Source organism: Amaranthus tricolor, chromosome 13 (assembly GCF_026212465.1).
Source record: "Amaranthus tricolor cultivar Red isolate AtriRed21 chromosome 13, ASM2621246v1, whole genome shotgun sequence".
NCBI classification, from domain to species: Eukaryota; Viridiplantae; Streptophyta; class Magnoliopsida; order Caryophyllales; family Amaranthaceae; genus Amaranthus; species Amaranthus tricolor.
Genome location: NC_080059.1, coordinates 5374962 through 5398928, shown reverse-complemented (window position 1 = coordinate 5398928; position 23967 = coordinate 5374962). Strand labels below are relative to the sequence as shown.

Below are 23967 nucleotides of genomic sequence, written 5' to 3'. Positions count from 1 at the left end.
TTATAATTTTTATGTGCAACTAAACAAGAAAATTACTTCCTAAATATGAATTTGCACAAAATTATAAAATTCCACACATGTACAATATTCCAATAGTCATTCATGATTCATTGAATAAAAGGCTTCTTGTTGAGTGTAGGTCTCATGATCAAGTCATAGTGTATTGCAAGGAGGTGTTAAATGCTTTATTATGAGCTAGGAAGAATGGTAAACAAAGTGTAGTGAAGGAAGAGTAATTGTGGTATGAAGAACAAAAGCTCCTACCATTATCTGCTTGAACGATGATATTAAGATTTGAACGAGCAACTTCACAATAAAAAGTCACTGCATAATTTTACACTTTTGTATATGAGTTATGTTAAGTGTTGTTATATTCGTTGGGCATAATACCCTTACACCTCATTCCACACAATAAGAGTGAATTTACTTAAGATTCAAACCGTAAATTTCTCAAGAATTATAAGACAATTGTAGAGAGTTTGCCGCATCAAATTAGGGTTTAGAGAAAGAATTGAAAATTTTATCTCACCGAAATTCTTTGTAATTGAGCGATCTTAGTGTTAGATTCATTAATTGTAAGTTATAATCAAGAACACTATGGATCATCAATGATATTTTATTCATTGTTTGGATAGATTTTATAGTCATAGAACACACATTTTGAGATTTCACGCATACTAAATTTTTTCGTTTTTGTTCATTTCTCCTTACATTTTTTAATTTATTCTACTTTAGAACAACAATTTTTCCATTTGTTCCAACACTTCTTAATACTTTTATGAACTATAATTAGGCGACTAAGGATTATATTTCAACTAATTTTTATTCGCTTTTTATTATTCAAACTTATATAAGGTTTTTTCTGATTTTATGCTATATTTTCAAACTGATTTTAAACTCATTTTTAGTTTTATGCCAAATGATTTGATATATTACTATTGAACTAAGAAAAAATAAGGCCGTTTCTAAGATAGTTTGAGGTGCAATCGTTTAAGGCCCAACTTATAAAGAAGCTTAAATTAAGTTAATATTTATTATTAAAAATTAATTTATGTATAAGTACTTTATTATTATATGTATAATTTTAAATTTATGTATTTATTTGACGTTAATATAATGGATAAAAGAGAAATACGTTGCCTAATTGGAGAAAAAAAGAATCGACAGTCATGAGATCATTTGAACTTATTTTTTTCATCGACAATTCAACTCCACCAAAGGAGTCAACCAAAGTGGAAGTTTGAAACCACCATGTTTAAACTAATCAAATCAAATCCATTGTTGTCGCAAAAACCTTGTAAAATTATCTATGGCTTCTCTATCTAACTGTAAGTATCAACTCCCACCTTCTGCATTTTTAAATTAATTCCTTCTAGTATTTGTTCTGCTCTTGTTTTTATTATTACTATTATACAATACTTTGGATCAGATTAATTAACTTCTTAGCTTAAATATTTTCAATCTACTTTTATCAATTAGTCAATTACCCAGGAAATTAAAGTAGCAAACAGTTGGTGAGCTTGAATTTTGAATCTTACTGAAGGATGAACAACAATCAAGTTGATATTTTCCAAAAGAAATTCTGGGTTTGTTAATTTATGGCATTTCTAGATTTCTTATTTGTCTTTATATCTAATGATTTCATATTTCTGGTGATTAATTATTTTATGGGGCTTTTTTTAAAAGAATTATGGGTTTATCACGTTGAGAACGATTTAAACTTTTCTCTGTAATCTTGTGATTAATAGTAAAATCTTTGAAGTTTGTATGTGGCTGCCTTGTGTCAAAGTGTATGTCAAATAATAATGTCAATTAGGGTAAATTGGATTCAAATCAAATTTGATAGAATTAGTTTCATTTTAGTTTGTTCTTGGTAAAATGCCCCAAATTCCTAAAAATTCCTTAAGGAAATGACTCATTGTCACTGATTAAGATTCGAAATTAGATTGTGTCACTGTAAATCATGGGTATAACCAGTTGGTCATAGTGGGTGGGGATAGGTTTGAATGCATACCCAGGTGCGTAGGCGTGAGTATAAAATTTTACCCGCTATGGGTGATGGGTATGGAAATTTTAGGTGGATATGGGTATGGGGGAGGGCCGCCCATTGGCATCCCTATTGTGAATGTTTCACGGGCATTTATACTGTGTCTATAGACTATAATATTGAGCTTCTTAGGGTTTTTGACATAACTGACATCATTGTGCTGCTATATAAGCTTTTAAGTTTCAAGCTCACACTTGCTCGATCCCCAAGTAAATCTCGCGTTTGATGTAATGATTCAAAATAGCTTTCCATATTTCTAACAAGTATTGTAGCTATCTGTAAGTTTATACTTTATATCTATACATGAAGTATAAGTTTCCTCACAGTTAATGTGACTATGTGAGAAGTCTATTGGATCATCTAGATGTCTTTCAAAGTTGTATTCCCGCCATCCCTAGGATAATACACATTTTTTTTGGGATCATATTTGAAGAATATGCTTAAGTACCCTGATCATGCATTCCTTTTCATCTACACTTTTCTATAGTAATTCTTTCTTTGATATTTGGTGGGTATCCTTAAGATTTATAATGGAAAGCTCACATTTAAAGTGGCCTGTTATCCTAGAACTAAGGCTCCGTTCTCATGAATTTTTGTTTGATACTAATAAATTTTGTACATTTCAGCGCTAATAAGTTTAGTTTAACATTTATCTATTAAGTTTGGACTAACATGGTTTGCTAAGTTTTTAATTTCTAACTACCTTGTAACAACACTCGTAACTCTAGTACTTTAGTTTAGTTTTGCACTAATACCATGATAAACTTGGTAACGGGCTTGTACACAACAAGACTCGCATAAGAAGAGAGTTAACTGTACATAAACCCGATGAGTTTTCAGCCTAAAAGCAATAGGTATTAGGAGGAGTAGCCCATTAAGTATATATATTAGTCAATTTCTCTTTAATTTTTTGATGCGGGATCACATCTGGGTTATTTTCCAACATTATGTTCCACACTAAGAAGCCCACTCCATTGCAAAATGTAGCCAAAGAGAAGAGAACAAAGCCCAACTCAGTCTTAAATTTTCCTTGTTAACCACACAAAGATCTCACATATTTTTGAACAGCGGGGCAAATTTATTGGGATGAAGGGATTTTTGGTACTAGAGACTAATTGTTGTGGCATCCTGAAATTCGAAAGAGTATTATATATATGAGTCACTCTCTACATTTGCAGGTACCGTCCTGTTTACTCTACTGCTACTTTTTGTGCGCTGTAGTGCTCGACGTTCATATCTCTTTCCTAGCATAGACCATAGTTCTTCAAAGCGGCCTTTGCAGACTTCACGACCTTACAACCTTGCACATCGAGGTTCTAATGGAGAATTTCCTGAGGAAACTGCGGCTGCATATTTGGTGTGTCCGACATCTATGATTATAAGGAACAAATTTCATTTATCATTCTCATACTGTATACTTATGCAGTTGTTTATTGCCATTGTCTTCTGAAATTTCTGTTAATTATGCTAGGCAAATTACAGTATATTAGCTGTCTTTAGCTTCTGTCTTAATGGATCAAGCCTTTGGATGAACTTGAAACCGATTTTCTTTCACATACTTTATAATTATTCATTTCAATAAGCTAATCTTTAAGAAAGGCTAATCTTTAGCCAGTCGGGTATTGCGAGATAATCAAACTTGGAACCTTTATAATTACTTGCACTAATCTTTAGCCCGTCTGTAGATAAAGGGTTGGACCTTTGTAGAATAAACACCAAGGTTAGCCCTTTATCTACAGACGGGCTAGAGGTTGGCCTTTTAGAAGCAATATTTCCTAAAATTTTAGTCTGTGGTTAACTTTGGAGATTTATTTCGCGACTTTAGACTGTATATATTTTTTTATGTGACAATGTTGTCTTCTTTTTGGAAGAGGTCAATACACGAAGGTGCAGACTTCATAGAAACGGACATCCTATCGTCTAAAGATGGTGTACTTATATGTCACCATGATGTAATTTTAGATAATACTACCGATATATCCGATCACAAGGAGTTTGCCGACCGCAAAAGGATCTATGAAGTCCAAGGATCTAATATTACTGGGTTTTTCACTGGTTTGACAATGCCATTAATTTAAATATCCCTTTTTTCTTCTAAATCAACTTTTGGCTCATGTATTCAACTTATATTTATCTCGTGCAGTTGATTTTACTTGGAAGGAACTTCAAACTCTGAGAGCTAAGCAGAGATTCTCGTTTAGGGATCAACAGTATAATGGTGTGTACAGGGTTTTCTTATCCGAATGCCAGTACTTTCTTTGTTTCTTTTTGTTTACCTTTATGGTTCACATATCTATATATTCTCTTTATGCAGGAAAATTTCCTATTATTACGTTTGAAGAGTACATTGACATTGCACTTGATGCTCCTAGAGTTGTCGGGATATATCCGGAGATAAAAGATCCCATATTTATCAATAAGCATGTAAGTTTTTTCTTGTTTAAACTCCTTATCTCACCATCCAATACTTATTGATACGACTATACGAGGAATCTCTACAATGGGAATTCAAACAATTTTCAATCAGAATTCTCATCAAAAAAAGATTCCAAAAAGCAGTATCATAACTATCTCCAAAGAAGCTTTTATAGAGGTACAATATCGTAAAGAGAGACAAACATACATATATACTGGGCTACTCTTTCTAATACCAATTTTCGCTAGATGTTAAGAACGGCTACATATTGGTTTGTTTGTTTTGGTCCTTTTGGATGTATAAGGAGAAATATTATTGCGACATGTTACATATAACTCACCTGTGATCCGGTATCGAAGAATCAGAAGGAGTTTGACTGACGTATATACATGATGGGCTACTGCCTACTTCTTCTAATACCAAGGGTGAAACCTCATCGAGTTTCTATGCAATCAACTCTCCTTCTGTATGGGTTTTGTGTACAAGCCCAGATTTATCATGACAAAATGTGTTATGGAAACTATTTGCTGTGTGGTTGGATCTTTGTCCTGGTTCTCTGTTTAGTGGTTTGTTGGGGGACAAAGTATTTTTATCTAAGTTCATTATGGGCAAAGGCTGGTGGGTGGTTCTCAATAGTTAGGAAGATTTTAAAATATTTTTATTAATTTGTTATAATTCTATTTTCTGTTTGGTGGACACCTTGCCCTCAATTCCATGCTCCACTAATCTTCATTGTAATTTCCACTTGATAATTTGTTGAAAATAATTATGCAAAAACGAAAATTATTATTTTGTCCATTTTTCGGTAGAGCCTAAGCTTTATAGTTTTTTAGTTTCTGATTATAATAGACTTAACTAAAATGACTCTATATCATGCGTGATTCTTATTTATGTGAAATTGTTGATGCTTCTAGCAATGCGTCAATCGGAACCTCTTTTGTTATCATAAGGTTAAAATTGCTTACTTTCAAACCCCCTAACCCTCTTAGATGATTATCTTAAATCTAATGTCAACTTCCCCCAAACGGGATTTCTCTTCCTCATCTTACGGATATGCTTTCCGCAGGTGAAATGGCCTAATGGAAAGAAGTTCGAGGATGTTTTTATTGATACCCTTAACAAGCATGGTTACAGGGGTTCGTATTTATCAAAAGATTGGCTAAAACAACCTTGTTTTGTTCAATCATTTGCTCCATCATCGCTCGTCTACATATCAAATAAGACAGATCTTCCCAAAATTCTCTTGATTGGTGACACAGCTTGGCGAACTGAAGATACTAATCAGGTTTCCACCCCTTTTTCCTCGTTTTCTCTCGAGTAAAGGTGTTCAAAACAGACCCAATGACCTGATATGTACCCGACCTTGAAACCGATCCCGACTTCAAAATGAATTTAAAATAATATAAAAATCAACGTGAACACAAGACTCAATTTTGATACGACCCGAAACACCTGATCCGAAATTCACCCAATGACCCGAATGATTACCTCTACTCTCAAGAGAGTATAACTTGCTTGTATGTGCATTGATGTATCCTGTATGATATTTTTTTTTTGATCTGTAGACTCTCTGGAATGTCACTTCTGATACGTACTTTGATTACATAAAAAATTATGTCGTTGGTATCGGGCCATGTAAGGATGTTATCGTTCCAACGGTAAACAATCATCTGCAATCCCCATCAGATCTGGTTGTCAGGGCACATGCTCATAGTCTCCAGGTGTGTAAGTGTAACCCTTCTTTTAATCGTTATCTGAACACCAATTTCTTGTAGCTTTTGGCATGAACGTATACGCTCTTGTTACCAATGTTATCGATTTGATAAGAAGTCTCTCATGGGACTAATCTAGAAATATGAGATTTTGACCGATACTTATGTGCTTCATCATCAAAAACAACCTCTTTGTTATCATTAACAGTTCTCTTTTACTTTCTCGGCTTTTCAAACTACTAACATGGGCTAGATGCGGGTTAAATCAAGTTGCGATTCAAACACTCTTGACATTTCCCATCTATCTGTGTGACAAGGACATTCCTTGTTTTTGAGCTCAAGCTCCTAGATGTTTCAACGATGTGAACTCGAGCTCGTATAAAGGGAAGTGCTTTAGTTCAATCAGCTCATTTAATCAAGTGCAATGGATATTTGGCTATTTGCTACCAAGGATCAATCGGAAACAACCTCTTCGTTATTAATAGCACAAGAGTAAAGTTGCGTACATCAGACCTCCAAAACCCTCTTTCACGGAAGCCAAATATGACGTTTGGGTAATGAGACGGACTTGTTTAGTGTATATTCATTTCCTGCAAATTAATCATACAAATGCATAAACCTTCACAATCGTTCACTCTACACGTTCATTGCCATCTGAATTTTCGCTCAAAAGCTTATCGTTGTTTGATACAGGTTCATCCTTATACCTTTCGAAATGAGAATCAATACCTTCACTTCGAGTTTTATCAAGATCCATACCAAGAATTTGAGTTTTGGATAAACAAAATGAAGGTGGATGGCCTCTTTACAGATTTCACAGGAAGCCTTCATAGCTTTCAAGAATGGACATCTCCTCTCTCTCGGAATGGTGATTAACTATGACTTGTTGCCCGATCATCTTCATCATCATCAATCATCATTATCATCATCTTACCCAGTATATCTCGACTTATAGGAACTATGATCAGGGTGCGGGGAGGGAAAGAAGGCAACAACTCATACCCATAAAGAAGAGTGCGGCCAAAGAGTCCCTCATCTTGAGACAGATTTACAACTCCTATTTACATTGTAACACCGTTTTGAATGGTTTTTGTTTGTTCATTTAGTTGTATATTATCATGTTGTTATTTTCCTTTCCAGGGGAGCCATGTTGAAAAAGCTCATCCTCCACTATACTTTTGTAAAAAGAAAAGAATAGTATAAACTTTGTTCCTGTACTTCAGATTGAGAATATTGAACACTATAGTACATTTGAAAGACATGAACCTTTTTACTCTTGTTGTCTTTTGTCATTTCTCATAATGTTCTAACAATACTAACTTGAATCGGAGGTGTGAATTCAGGTATTCGAATAGGTTTTAGATATGATATTTCCGATAAGGTTAGTTATGATTCTTGTATGCATCTAAAATATAAACATCTACAATCAAATTTAATTTTTATATTTGCGTTATTCGAATCAAGTTGAGTCAGGCTTGATTTTAATTAACCGGGTTAATTTTGAACATTTGTATCTCAAATTCGCTTATTGTTGGACTTGGGTCAAATACTCAAATTATTTGTAATGAAATTGCAATGCAGAATTTGCGCACACAAAAACTCCAGCAATGAATAGGGACTTGGTGTTCGGTTCTATATAGATGCTCAATATTTCTTTTTATTTATCCACTTTAATTTTTGTACGTTATTAAAGTAAATTTTGAGTCATAATAACTTTAAATACCCATTACAAAACACTATAAAAATTTTTATAATTAAAATTGAGCATTAAATGAATTTAACAAGATATCACATGAATATATTGTAAAAATAACTAATAAATAATTTAAGAAAATGTGTAGTACTCCCTCCATTCTTTTTTGATCTTCCACTTTGGGTTTTTCACACATATTAAGGAAGATAGAATCTTTGGGTTGTAGTGGGTATTATTTTATTTAAATAGTAGTGTGAAGTAACGATTGTATTAGAAGTATGAGGTTGTAGTGGGTATTATTTTAATTAAATAGTAGTGTAAAGTAATGATTGTATTGAAAGTATGAGAGAGAAAATAATTATAAATAAAAGAAAAAGGTATATTAAAAGAAAAGGGGGTTTTAAGGGGTAAAAGTGAGATAAAAACTTTTTAAAAATAGAAAGTATTCTAAAGTTGAAGAACTTATGAAACTACCTGTTATAGTAAAGTGGAATAACTTAAAAGAACAGAGGGAGTAATATACTTCCTCCAATTCAATTAATTTGTCCGTTTGTTTGGCCACATGCATCAATGTAATAAATTTATTATTATCTCCAATTTTACATAATTAATTATAATAGTCTTTACATATAGATAATAATTAAATTAGATCTCACATAATTATATTTTAATTTATAAATTACAAATAAATACAAATTAAAAGTAAATTTCTAAATACTACTTTAATTTTTAAAGCTAAATGTAACTCAAACAATTCAAAACTAGGATACTTTTTGCTCTATAATTAAAGTTAATAAAGTTAGATCTACAATCCATTTAATATCAATTTGAAAACATATTAGGAGTTATTATAATTTAGAAAAAAAAAACATCTAATTTAGTAGATCTCTTTAACTAACTTTGTTATATTTTTATTTCAGTAAATAATTTTATTACCTTTTACAATTTTTATCTATATATTTTTATCGATTTTTTTTTAATTTTAATTTTATGGCTTTTTTAATATGCAGGCAATAATGCAATATAATATTTTTGCTCTAAACATTGAGACTATTCTATTTTAATGTGATAGTGATACTCATGACCCAATCGACCTTAGATATATGAGTGACTAAAACATTTAGAATATTCATGATTCATATCTATAATTAATAAAATAGTTATATCTATTTATATATTTAAAAAATGGAAAAAGGTTGACTAAAGTTACAATTTAATGCCACTTGTCTGACAGGAAAGTTAGAAAGTGGGTCAAACGTGAATGATCAAACGCATAAAATTGGAATATGAACCTAAATTCTTTGGGATCTTGTCTACTTATAACTTGTTAATTATATACTCTAAATGTTGGAGAATAAAATACTCATTTTATTATATAGGTATGTGAATAGATTATATTAAGTCGAATTGAAGTTTAGGTTATATATAAATAACTGGTCTAAAATTAATCTGTTTAATTAATTCAATTGAAAATCACTTAATTCGTTTAGAGTTTTTAGGCCTTAATTTTAAACTTTTTTTTATAATTTTTTCATTTGGTATTTAATATGAAAATAGCAAAATATTAAATTGATTAAATTCAGATTACACTTATTGATTTAACTTGAAATTAACTCGTTTAATTAATTTGATTTTACAAATTTTGTTCAAATTTGAAATGTTGACATTAATCTAACTTATTTGATAAAAAAATTAAATTAAATAGACACATTTAATTAATAAGGTAAAATAAAAAGTCTCAACCGTAACCTCTTATTTTGAGTTAAACATATATCGAATTAGCATGTTGAATCAATTCCTACAAGACATACTATTATCAATTTCAAATTAGCAATATCCCGCTCTTTAACAAATGTCAAAAATTTTGAAATTCATTAAAAAATGAAAATTCTGAAATCTCAACCCATAAACCTGCTGGAGTTCTTCATTCGAAATTCGCCACTTTCTCTCTCTACCAGTCCTCCTTTTTCTTTTTCTTTCTTACTCATGATTCAGATAACCATAATATAGAAGTATATTTTTTTCCAGAGAAATTCATCTAGGTATGTCTCTGTTCTTCAGAATTTCATTCGTTTCAGTTTATTTCATTTTAACTTATTTTTTGTTGTTATTTTAGTTTATTTCCATGAGTTTAGTTGAATTTATGGCCTTTTTTCTGGGTTTTCTATTTTCTTTGAAACGTCATTTGGTATATACTTAAACGGTATATATTCTGTACATTTTAATTTTATTTATTATTTATTTTTTTATTTTTTTGATTCGGGTTAGGCTTGAGAATTAGTCGAAGTGGTGAGAATCAAGGCTCAACCACCGGCTAATCCATGATTCTTCTCTTTTAATTTTACCAATTGATGATATTCTAATCAAATGTAATCATCTGAATTAAAATAATTAGTTAATGCTATAATTAAGGTTGTTTCTTCTGGATTTTCTTTAAATTTTGTAAAAACTTGATTTTCTGATGCAAAATAGTATGTGGGTATGAATTATCTTAGGATACTAATAAACATTTATAATTTGCGTCTTCTTATTTCATAAAAATAGTTTATGAAAGTGTAAATGAAATGTTCAATGATGGCTTAGCGAAGTGTAAATGAAGTAGGGGCTTAAAATGCCAATACCATCGAGAGATAGGTTACCAAGACCCGTGGATATATCTAGTCTTTACAAAGGAGCTGCACGAAGAGTTGATCTCATTGTGGATATTCCTGGACTTCGCTGGGCCGGGTTATCTGGACATGGGCCCCGCAGAACAGCTGGAGTTCGAGGAGGACGACAGCAAGGATGGATTCATCAGAGGCCATTGGTGACTGGTCAGGGAAACAGAGCACCTAGGAGTGGTGGTGGACGAGGTAGGGGAAGCGGTACATTGCCTTATTGGTATCCAAGAGCTCCTCTAAGGGATGTTACTGCTATTGTGAGGGTAATTATGATATTTGCATATGAATTTTATTTTTCTTTTGTGATTTTTTTTTAATTGATGATGGTTTGAGATGTTTTAATGTTTGGTGTGATTGATTTGTTTAATGGTCTAATAAAGTATGATTGTTTAAATTTTAACCTGCTGTTTGGTTGGTTTTGAATTTTAGAAATGGGGATAACAATATGATTTAGCTTGGGAAAGTCATTCTTATTTGATATGAAATGAATTAGGTTGTTCTAGCAAGATTAAGTTCTAAAACCCAGGTAGGATGCTCTTGATGAATATTGAAATCAGTAAGCAAATATTTGAAAATTTTAAACAAGTAAAACAATACAATATACAACACAAAGATTTAGAGGTTCGATCCAATGTCGATATGTCTTCTTTGATAGCTAGTTGCTATGGTTGATAATAGTTAGAGAATTTGGAGTTCAAACTATGAAGTATGAACCTTAAAAAATTACATTTAGGATCGCCTAAAAAGGGTAAAAGAGTGGTATTTAATTAAGGGGAATAAAGTGCTTCACTAGATATCTAAGTGGTTGGAATTATAGTAAATAATCATCAGTGTAAATTAATACCCTAAAATTAGGGTGAATGTTTACCCCATGGGGACCTAGAAAAAATATAATTTTCCCTGTAAATCCATACTCACCTTGGTTTTAATGGCAACTTCACTAATTCACCATAATTCTTCATATTTTTCAATCTCCTTTGCCATCATCAACATCATCCTTGATGTTTATCAGATCTCCTCCATCACAAATGGTATTTCTATCTCTACTTCTTTCTCATAGTCCTCATGCTCTCTTTTCACTAACCTATAACTTTGCGCATACAAAAAGAAGTAATAATCAGATAAAAATACCAAACTTACTGAAAATGATCATCACTCCATAGTAGTATCTCGTGGTAAATTTAGCCCCACAGATTTTTACTCCCCTATTTAATAAGGGGATTCCAGGCGACTCCTTAGAGAGAGAATTCTAAGGATTAATCTGTTTTGCTTAAGGATTTGAATGTGATACCTAAGGCTTATCTATACCCCTTACTGTGGAGGCATTAATTAAAAAAGCATCAAAAGCATTAAAAATAGAGGTGTGAAAAACAGGGAGCAATAAGGCATGTTGCTCGTTCGAGCAACATTAGATTAAATCTCGTGTCTCTACAATTAAAAGTGTCCTCGTTCAAGCACACGATAGTCACTCTTTTGAGCATCTTTTGTGAGAGCTTCTTTGATAGTGAGGGGAGAAAATGATTCATTTATTCTGTTTAGAGAAATTAGTTTGGTATACAGCTGCTCTATGCTGAAGAATGAAGACAAATTAGATACAGTTCAAAATGAAATTTTGTCTATTATGTCATGTTCCCTTTGTTACATATAATTTACATTTAACACTAAATATTTATTTTGAATTGTCTTATTTAGTTTGCACCATTTTTTTTCAATAAAGGTCTCCGTGATCTCTTTTAATCCACAAATTCATACTCTCTTTTAATCTCATCCACTCATCCTCCACCCCACATGTTTCATATGCAAAACTCATTCATAAGTAGACTGATGAATTTGTTATAGAGCTTGTACACAACAAGACCCCTACAAAAGAAAAGTTGGTTGCACATAAATTCGATGAGGTTCCATCCAAAATAGCCCATCAAATATATATGATAGTTAACCTCTCTAATTCTTTGATGTATTTGATATAGGATCACAAATGGGTTATTTTCCAACATAGACTAAGTTTTGAACACAAGCAAGTAGCAATAAACTAACAACCTATTTTGTTCTGATGTACCAGGCCATTGAAAGCAGGAGAGCTGAACTAAATCAGACCACAGAAGAAGCTTCACTACCTCAAGAGAACACCAATGCAGAAGCAATGGTAGCTTCCACTTCTGAACTCGACCAACAGGTTGGTTCTTCAACTCCTCTACCTGTTTCTGTGAAGTCTGAACCTTTCACTGCCACTCATCTATGGAAGACACCGCGAATTCGTGATAACAAGGACAAGCCACTCAATTTCCTTACTCCTCAGAAGAGGCTTCTCGATTCAATAGAAAAGGTAAGGGAAATTTGGTTGGAAGATCAGAAGAAACTTGCTAGGACACCTGCTGCCAAGAAGGCTGAAAGAGAGAAGAAAGTGCGTACTTTGATGTCCATGAGATGATTCATAGAGACCAATGTTACATAATTCGCCTTTTGAATTCGCGATTCGCTCAAAATGACCCTAAAATAAACGACTATATTTCGCTTATTTTGATTCACGGTTCACCAAGAGATTAGTGAATCATGTGACAGTGATATAAACACATCCTCCCCCGTCTTCTTGATGATGCAAACAAACTAGAATTGCATAAGTATTAAGAAGATGCAAGGAAACGTGTGAATAAGAATGGAAGAAAGTAATTAGGACGTTAGCTAAAGTAGAAGGAACAGACTAAAATAGAAAAGTTGACAAACTCATCCAGAAGAAGGTAGGAACGAGATTGCATACAGTTTGAGTTGAGTAAAGGGATGAATTGAAAAGAGGAGATTGGCCTAATGGATCTTGGAGATCATCTTCTGATGATCATGTATCCTACCAATATAGTATCATCTTCTGATGATTATATACATATGCTAATATTTTTTTTTGTCCTTTTGAGTTTGCTACTGAAAATAATATTTCTTTTCACATGTTATTTTCAATCGCAAACTCAGAGGGATGAGCAATTTTATGTTTTGTACAATGTAGTTATAGATGCAACACATTTTAGTGTGATCTTCAATCTTGTTGAAGATTACCGAAAAAGTATCACGATTTTGTAAATATTAGTATTAGTTGTTAGGCTGTATTTTTATAGTGGGATCAGAGATGTTTGATTAGCTTTTATTTCATTAGAAAATGGTGTCAAGCTTTTGATATTCATCCTTTATCTAAGTGCTTAGAAAATTGGATTTTTTTCTCAGGTAAATATAACTTTTCTTATATATTAAAATGTTTTTAAATGTCCAAATTAATATAAATTATAAAAACATAAATTCATTGTTTTGAGGTTGTTTCGCTAAGAGATGAGGTTATTTCGCTAAGAGATGATCTTTTATTAGAGCAGATACTTGTTGAATTATTATAAATAATTCTAATCTAATCGTGAGGATTTTTTGCAACTAAGATGTAATGGCAATTTGTATTTTGGAGAGAAATACAAGTATAAATTCTTAGCCTATTAATAATAATAATAATAATAATAATAATAATAATAATAATAATAATAAGTTAGGTACATGTACCAAGCACTATATATATAAAAGAAAAAACCTATTAAACTCTTGATTTTATAATTGGTTTCACCAAATTGTCTTAAATTATAGTGTTTTTATCATCATCATCAACAAACTTATTTTGTAATTATTTGATTTTATATTGTATAAAAACGAATTTTTGCATATTATTTAATTTTATCTATGTATTTTGATTCTTTAATATTATATTCAATCTTTATTTTTATTTATTATCAAATTTTCACATTGTATTATCTTAAAAATAACACCTTTTTAATTGATGAAAAGGACGGATACTTCTCACTTCTCAGCTTTCTTTGTTTAAGGAACTATAGAAGTAATAAGTATTATATAAGATAAAAATCAAGCATTTAATAATACAAGTAGCCCGTCTAGCTCAGTTGGTAGAGCGCAAGGCTCTTAACCTTGTGGTCGTGGGTTCGAGCCCCACGGTGGGCGTTATTGACTCATAATTAACTTAGGAGTGGGTCGAGTGTTTTTGTTTTTGTTTGGTTTAGGTGAATCCAAATGGTCTTAAGTTTTGTATAAAAAAGCTCTTATAAAAAAAAACTGATACGTCGTTTTTAAGTCTTTAACATAGAAATAAAAATATAAATTACAAAACAGATTAAACTTGCTATTTTTTTGACCTTCTACAATCAAAATTGACTTTGATTTGACTCAAAATAATTTATCATGATGTAAATATCAATTTAGACATAAATCGATTTTAATCTCGACTTGAAATATCTAACCCAAAATCATCCTGAATGAACACCTCAACCAACAAGTAACCTGAAAAACTCTCATTTAAAAAGTGAAATGTGGGACAGGGTTAACTTCCATGGATGATAATCAAAAGAGATATTGACAAAATGTGTTCATTGCATTGCATAAACATCACTGTTAATTTGAAAATACACTAACTAAATATAAAATCTTTAACAATGCAAACAAGAAGCACCAGTGGTCTAGTGGTAGAATAGTACCCTGCCACGGTACAGACCCGGGTTCGATTCCCGGCTGGTGCAATTATTGTGCAAAGCAATGATGATTTTTTGCTTTTGTGGCAGTTGGGTCCGCCATATCTGATCATTTCGGAGGAAATATGGAGCGCATCCGAGCTTTTATTTTTTTTTATTTTGTCCACAAATAATTTGCAATATCATGCTCATGCATCTTTTATTAGTACTTATTTGTTTATTTTAATTTACTGCTTTTAAATACCTATAATTTAGTATACATTAAAATAGCATGTACAAATCTTATACTTAGAGAATATGAGTTGGAAAGTACAGTACAAGTCCTTTTGAGAAAGTGCAAAAAAAAAAAAATCAATTTAGTATGAGTTCTTCTAAAAAGATGCCAAAAAAACACATACCGACTCGTCCAAAGTTTAGTTTATGATATCATAGTAATACAAATCGTTCACAACTGGTGGGCAAAACACTAATTATTCTTAATTTATAATTTATAAATATAATGATGAAATATTAAGACTAAAATCCGATAAAGCATATTATGTTTTACTCGAACATGGACATATACTCATATACTTCCTCCGTTCTAAAATACTCACATCCGATTATGAAATATTGTGTGAAAAAATATCACTAATAGTAATAATTATAATGAAACGAAAAAGTATATATATAGTCAAACACTCCAAGTATGTCCTTTTTATTACCTCAGGAAGAGTACCACATATTGGCAGATTTGGTATAGAAGCAATTCATTTATGATGGATTGATATTGGTATTACTTATTTGTTATAGATGGCATGCTGCAAATGTGTTTTATTTTAGCAATATGGTAAAACTAAAACAACATTAAGAAATTTGCTAAAATTTGCAATGCATATATTACATAAAAACACAATAATCAAGTTTGATTAGATACTTTGATCAGATTCACAGAAAGATCAAAACCTTCCACCAGAAATAAACACTCCTTTCAAACCTACTGCTGAATTTCCACCCAAAACTACTTGTTATACTTTACTGGGTCCGGCAGGCTTTCAGTTTCGAGATCTCGGCTAGCAGAAAACTAGTTTCAGCTGCATAATTAAGTGGTGCAACAGCTCTTACAGTAATCCTTTGTCTTTTCTCGTTCATGTACTCGTTTTGTGCAACGCTTACTCGTAAGGTGTAAGGTGCCCAAGTTGCTTCTTTTAGCTTCATTTGGTACTCATTTCCTTCTTCCTCTTGTGATTTCAGCTTATCAAGCTCATCAGCTGAACACCCAATAAGTTTCTCAGCTTGATCATTGAATGTTGAAACCCATGCTTCCCCACTACCATCCGATATCTTTGCATTCAAAACATATCTGAATTTTCATTCAAAAAAGTTAGGATTTCCGATTCTAGTTAGATCAAATAAACGCAGTAAAACCAAAGCCTTGATAACGAAAAATTAACCTTAAGTTGCATCCTGCATCATTCTTTTGGCATCCTTCACACCAGTAGCCGGATCCAATAGCTTCAGTTACCTTCTTGTTGCACGTTTTACAGGCCCGGTACCACAGCGTTTGATCAGCCTTAATCAAGCTTATACAAGCTTTTATGTTGAAGAATACAGGCTGCCATAAAAAATCAACAAATATGATCTGTCTTTTGTACTTTTATATGAAAGAATTCATATCAATAGTGAATATTTGATGGGTAAATGCAGTACCTTGTCCTCTCCCAGAGATGGGTTGCTTGTGATATGTGAAATCGAGACTCTGTCGGTGTACATTGACCTTCCGCCACTAGTAGAAGGGGTCATACCAGCACCCACAGAAGCCATTGAAGTTTCTTTACCTTCAGATTCATACCAAGACTTTAGCTTCTTTGATTCGGGAATATCAGGATTAATCTTTACTATAGATTTGCTTATTGCCGACAATGAAACACCTGTAATCAACAATTCAAAAAACGAACGAAATATATCAGTTTTCTATTCTATTCGTTATAGCTTAAATCCTCTTCTACCCATATTCTATTGATGAATTGATCATACCCTGAAAATCTCCGACTTTGACAGACTTAATGGCAATTACGGGAGACTTATCAGCCATATCCAACAATTCCTGTCCAACTGTAGTGGCATGATCATTCCACAAAGAAACCACAACAGTTTTCTTCCTGCAATTAGGTATATTTTTAGATCTCGAACAAAAAGATAGTATAATAAATGGGCAAGTGATGGAATAACACACTCACGATTCATCAGCAATAGTGATATCCCGCTTTGGAATCATCTCGTTATTGATCTTCCTCCTGATACTCATCGTCTCAGACACATGTTTGACAACTCCAATTACATCTGCAAGAAGAATTGTTATAAATCCTACACTAAAAGACAATTATGGATTCCAGGCAAAGTATTTGTATTTCGAATTCCTACCTACAACATCCTTTGCATTTACATGTATACCCAACTGATCAATTGGAATAAAGTTGAAATTTGTTTCGGGAATAAATACTCCTTCATCAGTAGCTTCCTCAATAATAGAATTATCATTAAGGGTCATCTCATAGTCATTTTGTACTGTCTTAAACTGCTTGTTTGCAACTTTCAATGTTCCCTTTGAAATGTAGTATACTTTCCCTACTTGAAACTTGTCAAAGAACTTTGTAGCAGCTTCATTAAACATTGTTGCTTGTATTTGAGTACCCTACATAAGGAAAAAAATTCAATTTAAACATTGGACACATAAAATTCAACTCATTATAGCATTGTTCTGCTTACATCTTCATCGGTTAACTCAACATTGAAGACATTCCCCTCTCCTCTAGCATTCCTAAAGCTTCTCAAGTTCCCCTTGCTCGTGGCTCGAACCTTAATGGTCCAGTTCCCTTGGTAGGGGTTCAAAGAAGCTAGAGGGTGAACTCTACGAGTCATAGCCATTCTTGACACAGGTGCTTCACTGCAATATAATACCATGCTCCATTAAAATCATTAGCCAATTAGCAGCTGTTAGATTCATCCGCAACATGGCGCAACCAAAAATTATAACAATGTCCCATTACCCCATTACCATAATGGCTTCCACCTAAATAGGGTTTGGGGAATTTGATGTACGCAACATTGTTTTTGATTAACCTTTTATAACAAACGCAATCGCAACTTCTTTACCCCAATAACATAATCATAACTGCATTTCATTATCCCAATAACATGATAGCTCCCACCTAAACAAGGTTTGGAGAATCATATGTCTGCAATTTTACACTTTTCAACGATTGAAAACATTGTTTTTGATTAACCTTTTATGACAAACGCAATCACAGCTTCTTTACCCCTATAACATAATTATAACTACGTTGCACTACCACAATAACATAATGGCTTCCACCTAAACGGAGTTTAAAGAATCATATGTACACAATTTTACACTTGTTTATGATTATAAACATTGTCTTTGATCAACCTTTTATAATAAACACCATCACAACTTCAAGTCAATAAGGCACATGATTTAACGGGTCATTGCAAAAATATATGAAATTAAAGAAACCAAAGACAATATTAACTACTTGAATCAGAGGACATGAGTAACATACTTTCCGCGTTGCTCATGAATGATCTGAGCAGCTGATTTAGCGATTTCCAGCTTAGGCTTTAACAAAATTCCAGAATCTTCAATTTTGACCTCGGTTTTCACATTAAGATCTTTATGTGGCTTTAACACAACACTAGACTCCTCAATTTTCACCTCCGCCTCAAGGGCAGGCGATACGGCTTCACACTTAGCTACAAGCAGATACCTAAACACAAATCAGGTTTTTGAATTAACAACCAGTGAAAACATTCACTTTCCTACAATAAAAATCAATAGTTCGTAAGTGAAAATAAAATAAGGGTTTTACTTTTCTGGCTTATTTGGGATGTCATTGAGTGTGTAATCGAGAATTCGAATAAGACCCAGATTCTGAATGGATCCAGAAGACACCAAATCTGAAAAACTTGATTGAAGAATTCCTTTAAGCTTTTGTTTTCCATCAAATGCAGTAAACCTGAAGCAATAGTATCAAACAACTAAATTAATCGCCAGATGAACTAAATTGCAAATGGCATTGACAGTAAATAAGCAAACTTCAACTAAAAACCCTAACACCATAAAGAACATCAACTAAATCAATCTCATTCAAGCATTCACAATTATGAAATTACCCAAAACATTGTTGTTTCATGACTAACCCTGTACATTTGACATCAAATTCTATAAACCCTAAACTGCCAGATTCGTAATTAATATACATGCGGGCAAAAGTAAGAGAAATGTGTGCAGACTCAGATGAAAATCAATAGATCTAATAACACAACAACACACGAAATGAACTGGAAAAAAATAAGAGAAAGAACGATAAGGAAACTGACATGAAACGGTTACCAACAGACTTCAAATCAATAACTTGAATAACAAGATCAGGAAGATCAACACATGAATCCGGAGATGGGTTTGCTAAAATCTTGGAAATGGCATCTGGGGTTACAGTCATGGCCTCCATTTTATCTAAAACTAGCTTCGTCTCTTTTGCAGAAGGAATTTCAGAGAGGTTTGGTAGATGGGGAGATGAATGAAGAAGAAGAAGAAGAAGAAGAAGAAGAGGCTGCTGCCTGCTGAGAAGTGAGAGATGGAGGGAAAACAATGGTTGCTTATCTTTATGTATGGTGTAATTGTGGCGCCATTCTAGTTCATTTCACCGCCGTAACGTTCTTTGGGGGTAACTTTGAAGGTTTGCGAATTGTTCAAGACGTTTGTTTTTGGCGCCTATTCGTGGGTTTAAGTTTCATTTTGATACCTATATTAAAAAGAAAAACTACCCTAAATAATCAAAAAAAAATTATTTTTTTGCAATAATCTAATCTACTGATTAATTATAAATAATTTTAATTTCAAAGGGGTTTTTCTAGAGTAAACTTGAGTAATCATATGACCTGATATATTAGATAACTTACCAATAAAATAAACACAAAATTAATTTAAAATTAGAGAAAAATTTTAAAATTTAAAGTAGAACATTCTGAACGATAAAAAACTCGGATTTTTCGACATTTTATTGATCCATTCTACATTTTTTCATCTGATCAGTCTACCCATCAACTTGGCTGCAACCCCCTTAGTCACTATGAGCGCCCCCCATCAGTAGAATGGGATGTGTCTATTTATCTATGTCTTGACTCAAAATAGGAGCAGGTTTGAAAAAGGATCTTAGAGTGTCTAGGGTTGGGCTAGGGCTCATAAACTTTTTCTTTCATTCATCAATAGGGCTCTACTTGCTTACTTTTCCGGGCCGGAATCCATTTAATTTATCATTTTATAGAATAAAACTTGCTATAGCAAGACATCTGATTATCGGGTTTTTTCCTCTAAAGTTTGGATAATTTTTGATTAATCAATAGATGTGATTATTATGTAAGAAAGCCATGAAAAAATTAGGTTATTCTAGATAATTTTTCCTATTAAAAATAACATAAAAACATTTTCTTCGATTTTTATAGTTGTTATGCTCTTGTGTTTTGACGTTACCTAATAACTTTTAATATCTTTATTTATATATGAAAAAAGAATTTAAAATTTATTTTACGAAAGTACTCTCTCCGTCCCATTGAATTTGCATCATTTTTCATTTTAGTCCGTCCCACTTAATTTGTATTATTTATATTATTGGACAATAGCCCACCACTTTTTTTTAATCTCATCCATACATTTTAACTCTCTTCTAATTTCATCCATACAATCTATTTTCTCTCCTCATTTATTACCACTTTTTTAAAAATACACAAATTTCTCTTTAATGCAATCCAAAGAGGGCGGAGTAGTATACATTTATGGCAAATCACTTAAATCTCATATTTAACTACACTTTAAGGTATACATAAATAAGTATATGCAACACATGATCAATTAGTGAACAATAGTTGGTGGCTTGGTGCAGTGATTGTATTTGTAGCAACTAAATTAGAGATTGAAGTTTATATATAAACGACTACATCTCAGTCATATAGTCCAACTGTCCAAGTATTGTTAAATGACGCGGAGATAATAAATTGTGCATAGTAGGTTTAAAGTAATAGAGTATTTATAAATAATAAAGATACCATAAAGGCTAAAAACAATTTTTATAATATATGAATAAAAATAGTAGATTAAAGTAGTACTCTCTTCGTTTTCTAATGTTCTTCCCGTTTAGAACATTTAATTTTGAAGAAAAAAATTTAATTAAAATTTTTAGGACATATATAGATAATAAATTATAATGCGTATTTAGAGATATTAAAACTAAAAATTTATAATAGCTTTGTAATTACCAATTACCAACTCAAACAGCAGAGCAATGGAAAGTTTAATTTTTTTATAAAGTTTTTTTGTTTGTACTGTGCAATTTAATGAGTATAATAAAATGTTTATCTTTCTGTGATTATTTGAAAATAATTATTATTAGGAGTATTTGATTTTCATTTTTTTATTAATTTGAGTGTATTTTGATCCCTTTAAAACGACGTGACAATCAAGGAATAAATAGATTTAATAAATAATCCAAATTGCAAAAAAAAGTCATACGCTGTTAAGTGTTAACACAGGTTGCCGTCTTGCCGATGATTGGGTGACATAATTTGTACACGCAAAGCCATTACCGTCGGCATGAAAAGGTAAAAAGTCATGGATATAACAACAGACAAAGCCATAGGAAATATATTATTTTTGTTAGTAATGACACGTTATGGCCTATTCAAAATTGCAATTTGTTTTACGAAAATTTTTATTGGTGCATATATTTAATATTTTATACCGATCATGTGCCCCACGTGGATTAAAAAAAAAAAAATTCGAAAACAAGGGGCGTCTTGTATTACTCATTTACTCCCTCTTTGACTCTCAACTTTCTCTCACTCTAAACCTAAAAACTCTACACAAACTCTTTCTCCACTGTCGCTGTCGCACTCCCACACCACGCCACCGCCGGTTGCTGCTCCATCACAGACGCCTTCCGCGGTTTCTGCCTGGTGCTTTGACGTCGTCGGTGCTGCTGTGGGTTGCTCGAAGCCTCGATTCGAAAACAGTCAAACTCGGAGAGTTGAAGGTTTTCAAACCCTAATCCCTAAAAATCGAAATTTTATATTTTGTTTAAGGATTTTCACTCATTATCCTAAATCCTAATATTAATCTTGTTCTAATCTTTAATCTTAGTGTTAATCTTAAATTCTTAATCTTGTTGACTTGTTGTTTTAACATTTATTTTTAAATCTTGATTTTTGAATTTTGTTAGAATGTTGTTTCTGGATTTTTTTTTTGTTTATGTTGTTTGAGTGATTGAAAATTTGTTAATATTAAATTGTTAATGTGTTTGTAATTAGAATTTTGAAAAATTGAAATGTTGTTCTTTATTTTTTTGTATATCCTCTTTGAATAAGAAATATGAATATTTGTTGATGTGGTCTATGTTGACTATGTATATTAATTTTCTTGCTAGAATTCAAAAATCAAAATAATGAAGAGAAAACAAGAGAATATTGCTTCTATTTTTGCAAAACATTTTAGAAAAGAAAGTGGGGAAAAGTTTAATCCAACTCGAAGAAAGTCAAGCACAAGCACAATCAAATAATCCTACTCCTATTCCTACCCTATCATCTATTCCTTCTTCTCAAGATGAAGAGAAAGAAAATGAAACTATTGAAACTAATACAAATTTCAAAACCCCAACCCCAACGTATGAAGAAAGATTAACTTCCATTGATGTTTTGAATCTTCCTCAAGACCCCGGAAAAAGGAGAAGAGTATCTCAATTTCACCCAAGTGACCGAGATATTGTTAGAAGAGAATATTATTCAAGAGATCTTTGTCAACCTTATAAACATGAATTTAAATTGACAAAGTTTGGGACAAAAAACCGTAGATTTAATCCAAAATGGTTTGATAAATACAAAATATGGCTTGAATATAGTGTTGAGAAAGATGCAGCTTTTTGTTTTGTTTGTTATTTATTCAAGGATGATAATTTTGGACAAGATTCTTTTGTGATGGATGGATTTCGTAATTGGAAAAGGTCGGAGTCATTTGATGTACATGTTGGTGCAAATATGAGTGCTCATCGAATAGCAATGAAAAGACTTGAAGATTTTAAGAATCAAAATAGTTCAGTCTCAACTGCTTTGTTTAAGCAAGATGAAAAAGCTAAAATTAAATATCGAACGAGATTAGAACATTTAATTTTAAATTGTCGAAACAAAAAATATTTAAATTTGAACATTTGTAGTTTGTTCGTTACCTTTTTATATTAATTTGCCGAAAAAAATATATTTTAGTTGTTAATTATACAAACGAAACTTTGTCGAAATTTCGTCCATTCGTTGGTGCCCCAGGGGACTTTAAACCCTGGATCCGCCACTGATGACATTTTTATCATATAAAATTACAAGCAAAATAAAACAGAAGAAATATACTTTTAAAGCCTATAATTTATATTTCGCCCTGAATTCTTAAAATCTTAGAGCTGACCATATAAAAAATTTGTTTCAGATCAATCCATATTAGTAAACACTATATGCAAAATCATAAAAAATCTAAATTTTTTATATATACATTTATACACAAGTAATTATTTGATGCAAGGAAAAGGTAAGTTACACTTAATTTAATATACCTAGCTAAAATACAATTAGGTACGTATCACATTGCTAATGTATATAGTATGATAGTTGGTATAAATCAGAAGAAAGTGTTACTATCATGCTAATATTATAAATGCTTAATTATTGTTATACTTCAGGATTAGAGGACTATTCAAAGGGAGTATGCTAATGTCTAAAGCAAATACTTGAGGAGTAATTGCTAGTTAGTTGCTATGAAGGTTCCTACACTTTCATACACAAGTTAACACTTGTATCTATAAATACTATTATGGTTTGTTCTCTAGAATTAGATCA

The 23967-nt window shown here is 32.0% G+C and overlaps 3 protein-coding genes and 2 non-coding genes across 10 annotated transcripts; 4 read left to right on the top strand and 1 right to left on the bottom strand.

Moving 5' to 3' along the window:
• The first annotated feature begins 1139 nt into the window (after positions 1-1139).
• On the top strand, positions 1140-7440 carry LOC130798388 (glycerophosphodiester phosphodiesterase GDPD6-like). Of its 2 annotated transcripts, XM_057661337.1 has the most exons (9): positions 1140-1328; positions 3226-3404; positions 3919-4102; positions 4191-4265; positions 4362-4471; positions 5530-5748; positions 6029-6184; positions 6869-7043; positions 7131-7440. In XM_057661337.1, the coding sequence occupies exons 1-9, from the start codon at positions 1310-1312 to the stop codon at positions 7181-7183; spliced, it is 1170 nt and encodes a 389-aa protein (XP_057517320.1). In that variant the 5' UTR covers positions 1140-1309; the 3' UTR covers positions 7184-7440. The 2 variants fall into 2 exon arrangements, with proteins under 2 accessions (XP_057517320.1, XP_057517321.1); XM_057661338.1 differs by lacking the exon at positions 6029-6184 and having other exon boundaries at positions 1158-1328.
• A 2238-nt stretch (positions 7441-9678) lies between these two features.
• On the top strand, positions 9679-13635 carry LOC130798389 (protein POLYCHOME-like). Of its 5 annotated transcripts, none has more exons than XM_057661341.1 (3): positions 9680-9910; positions 10471-10791; positions 12591-13635. In XM_057661341.1, exons 2-3 carry the CDS (start codon positions 10480-10482, stop codon positions 12957-12959), a joined length of 681 nt encoding a protein of 226 aa, XP_057517324.1. In that variant the 5' UTR covers positions 9680-9910; positions 10471-10479; the 3' UTR covers positions 12960-13635. The 5 variants fall into 5 exon arrangements, with proteins under 5 accessions (XP_057517327.1, XP_057517324.1, XP_057517325.1 ...); XM_057661342.1 differs by having other exon boundaries at positions 10457-10791; XM_057661339.1 differs by having other exon boundaries at positions 10452-10791.
• Positions 13636-14439: 804 nt separating this feature from the next.
• Positions 14440-14512, top strand: TRNAK-CUU (transfer RNA lysine (anticodon CUU)). The gene has a single exon. It is a non-coding gene; the product is annotated as a tRNA-Lys (tRNA).
• Positions 14513-15013: 501 nt separating this feature from the next.
• Positions 15014-15084, top strand: TRNAG-GCC (transfer RNA glycine (anticodon GCC)). The gene has a single exon. It is a non-coding gene; the product is annotated as a tRNA-Gly (tRNA).
• Positions 15085-15726: 642 nt separating this feature from the next.
• On the bottom strand, positions 15727-19790 carry LOC130798387 (replication protein A 70 kDa DNA-binding subunit B-like). Its single transcript, XM_057661336.1, has 10 exons — positions 19417-19790; positions 18906-19052; positions 18600-18803; positions 17785-17962; positions 17440-17710; positions 17256-17358; positions 17053-17177; positions 16726-16946; positions 16470-16630; positions 15727-16378 (listed from the first exon to the last, which is right to left on the bottom strand). The coding sequence occupies exons 1-10, from the start codon at positions 19545-19547 to the stop codon at positions 16051-16053; spliced, it is 1869 nt and encodes a 622-aa protein (XP_057517319.1). The 5' UTR covers positions 19548-19790; the 3' UTR covers positions 15727-16050.
• Positions 19791-23967: the final 4177 nt, after the last annotated feature.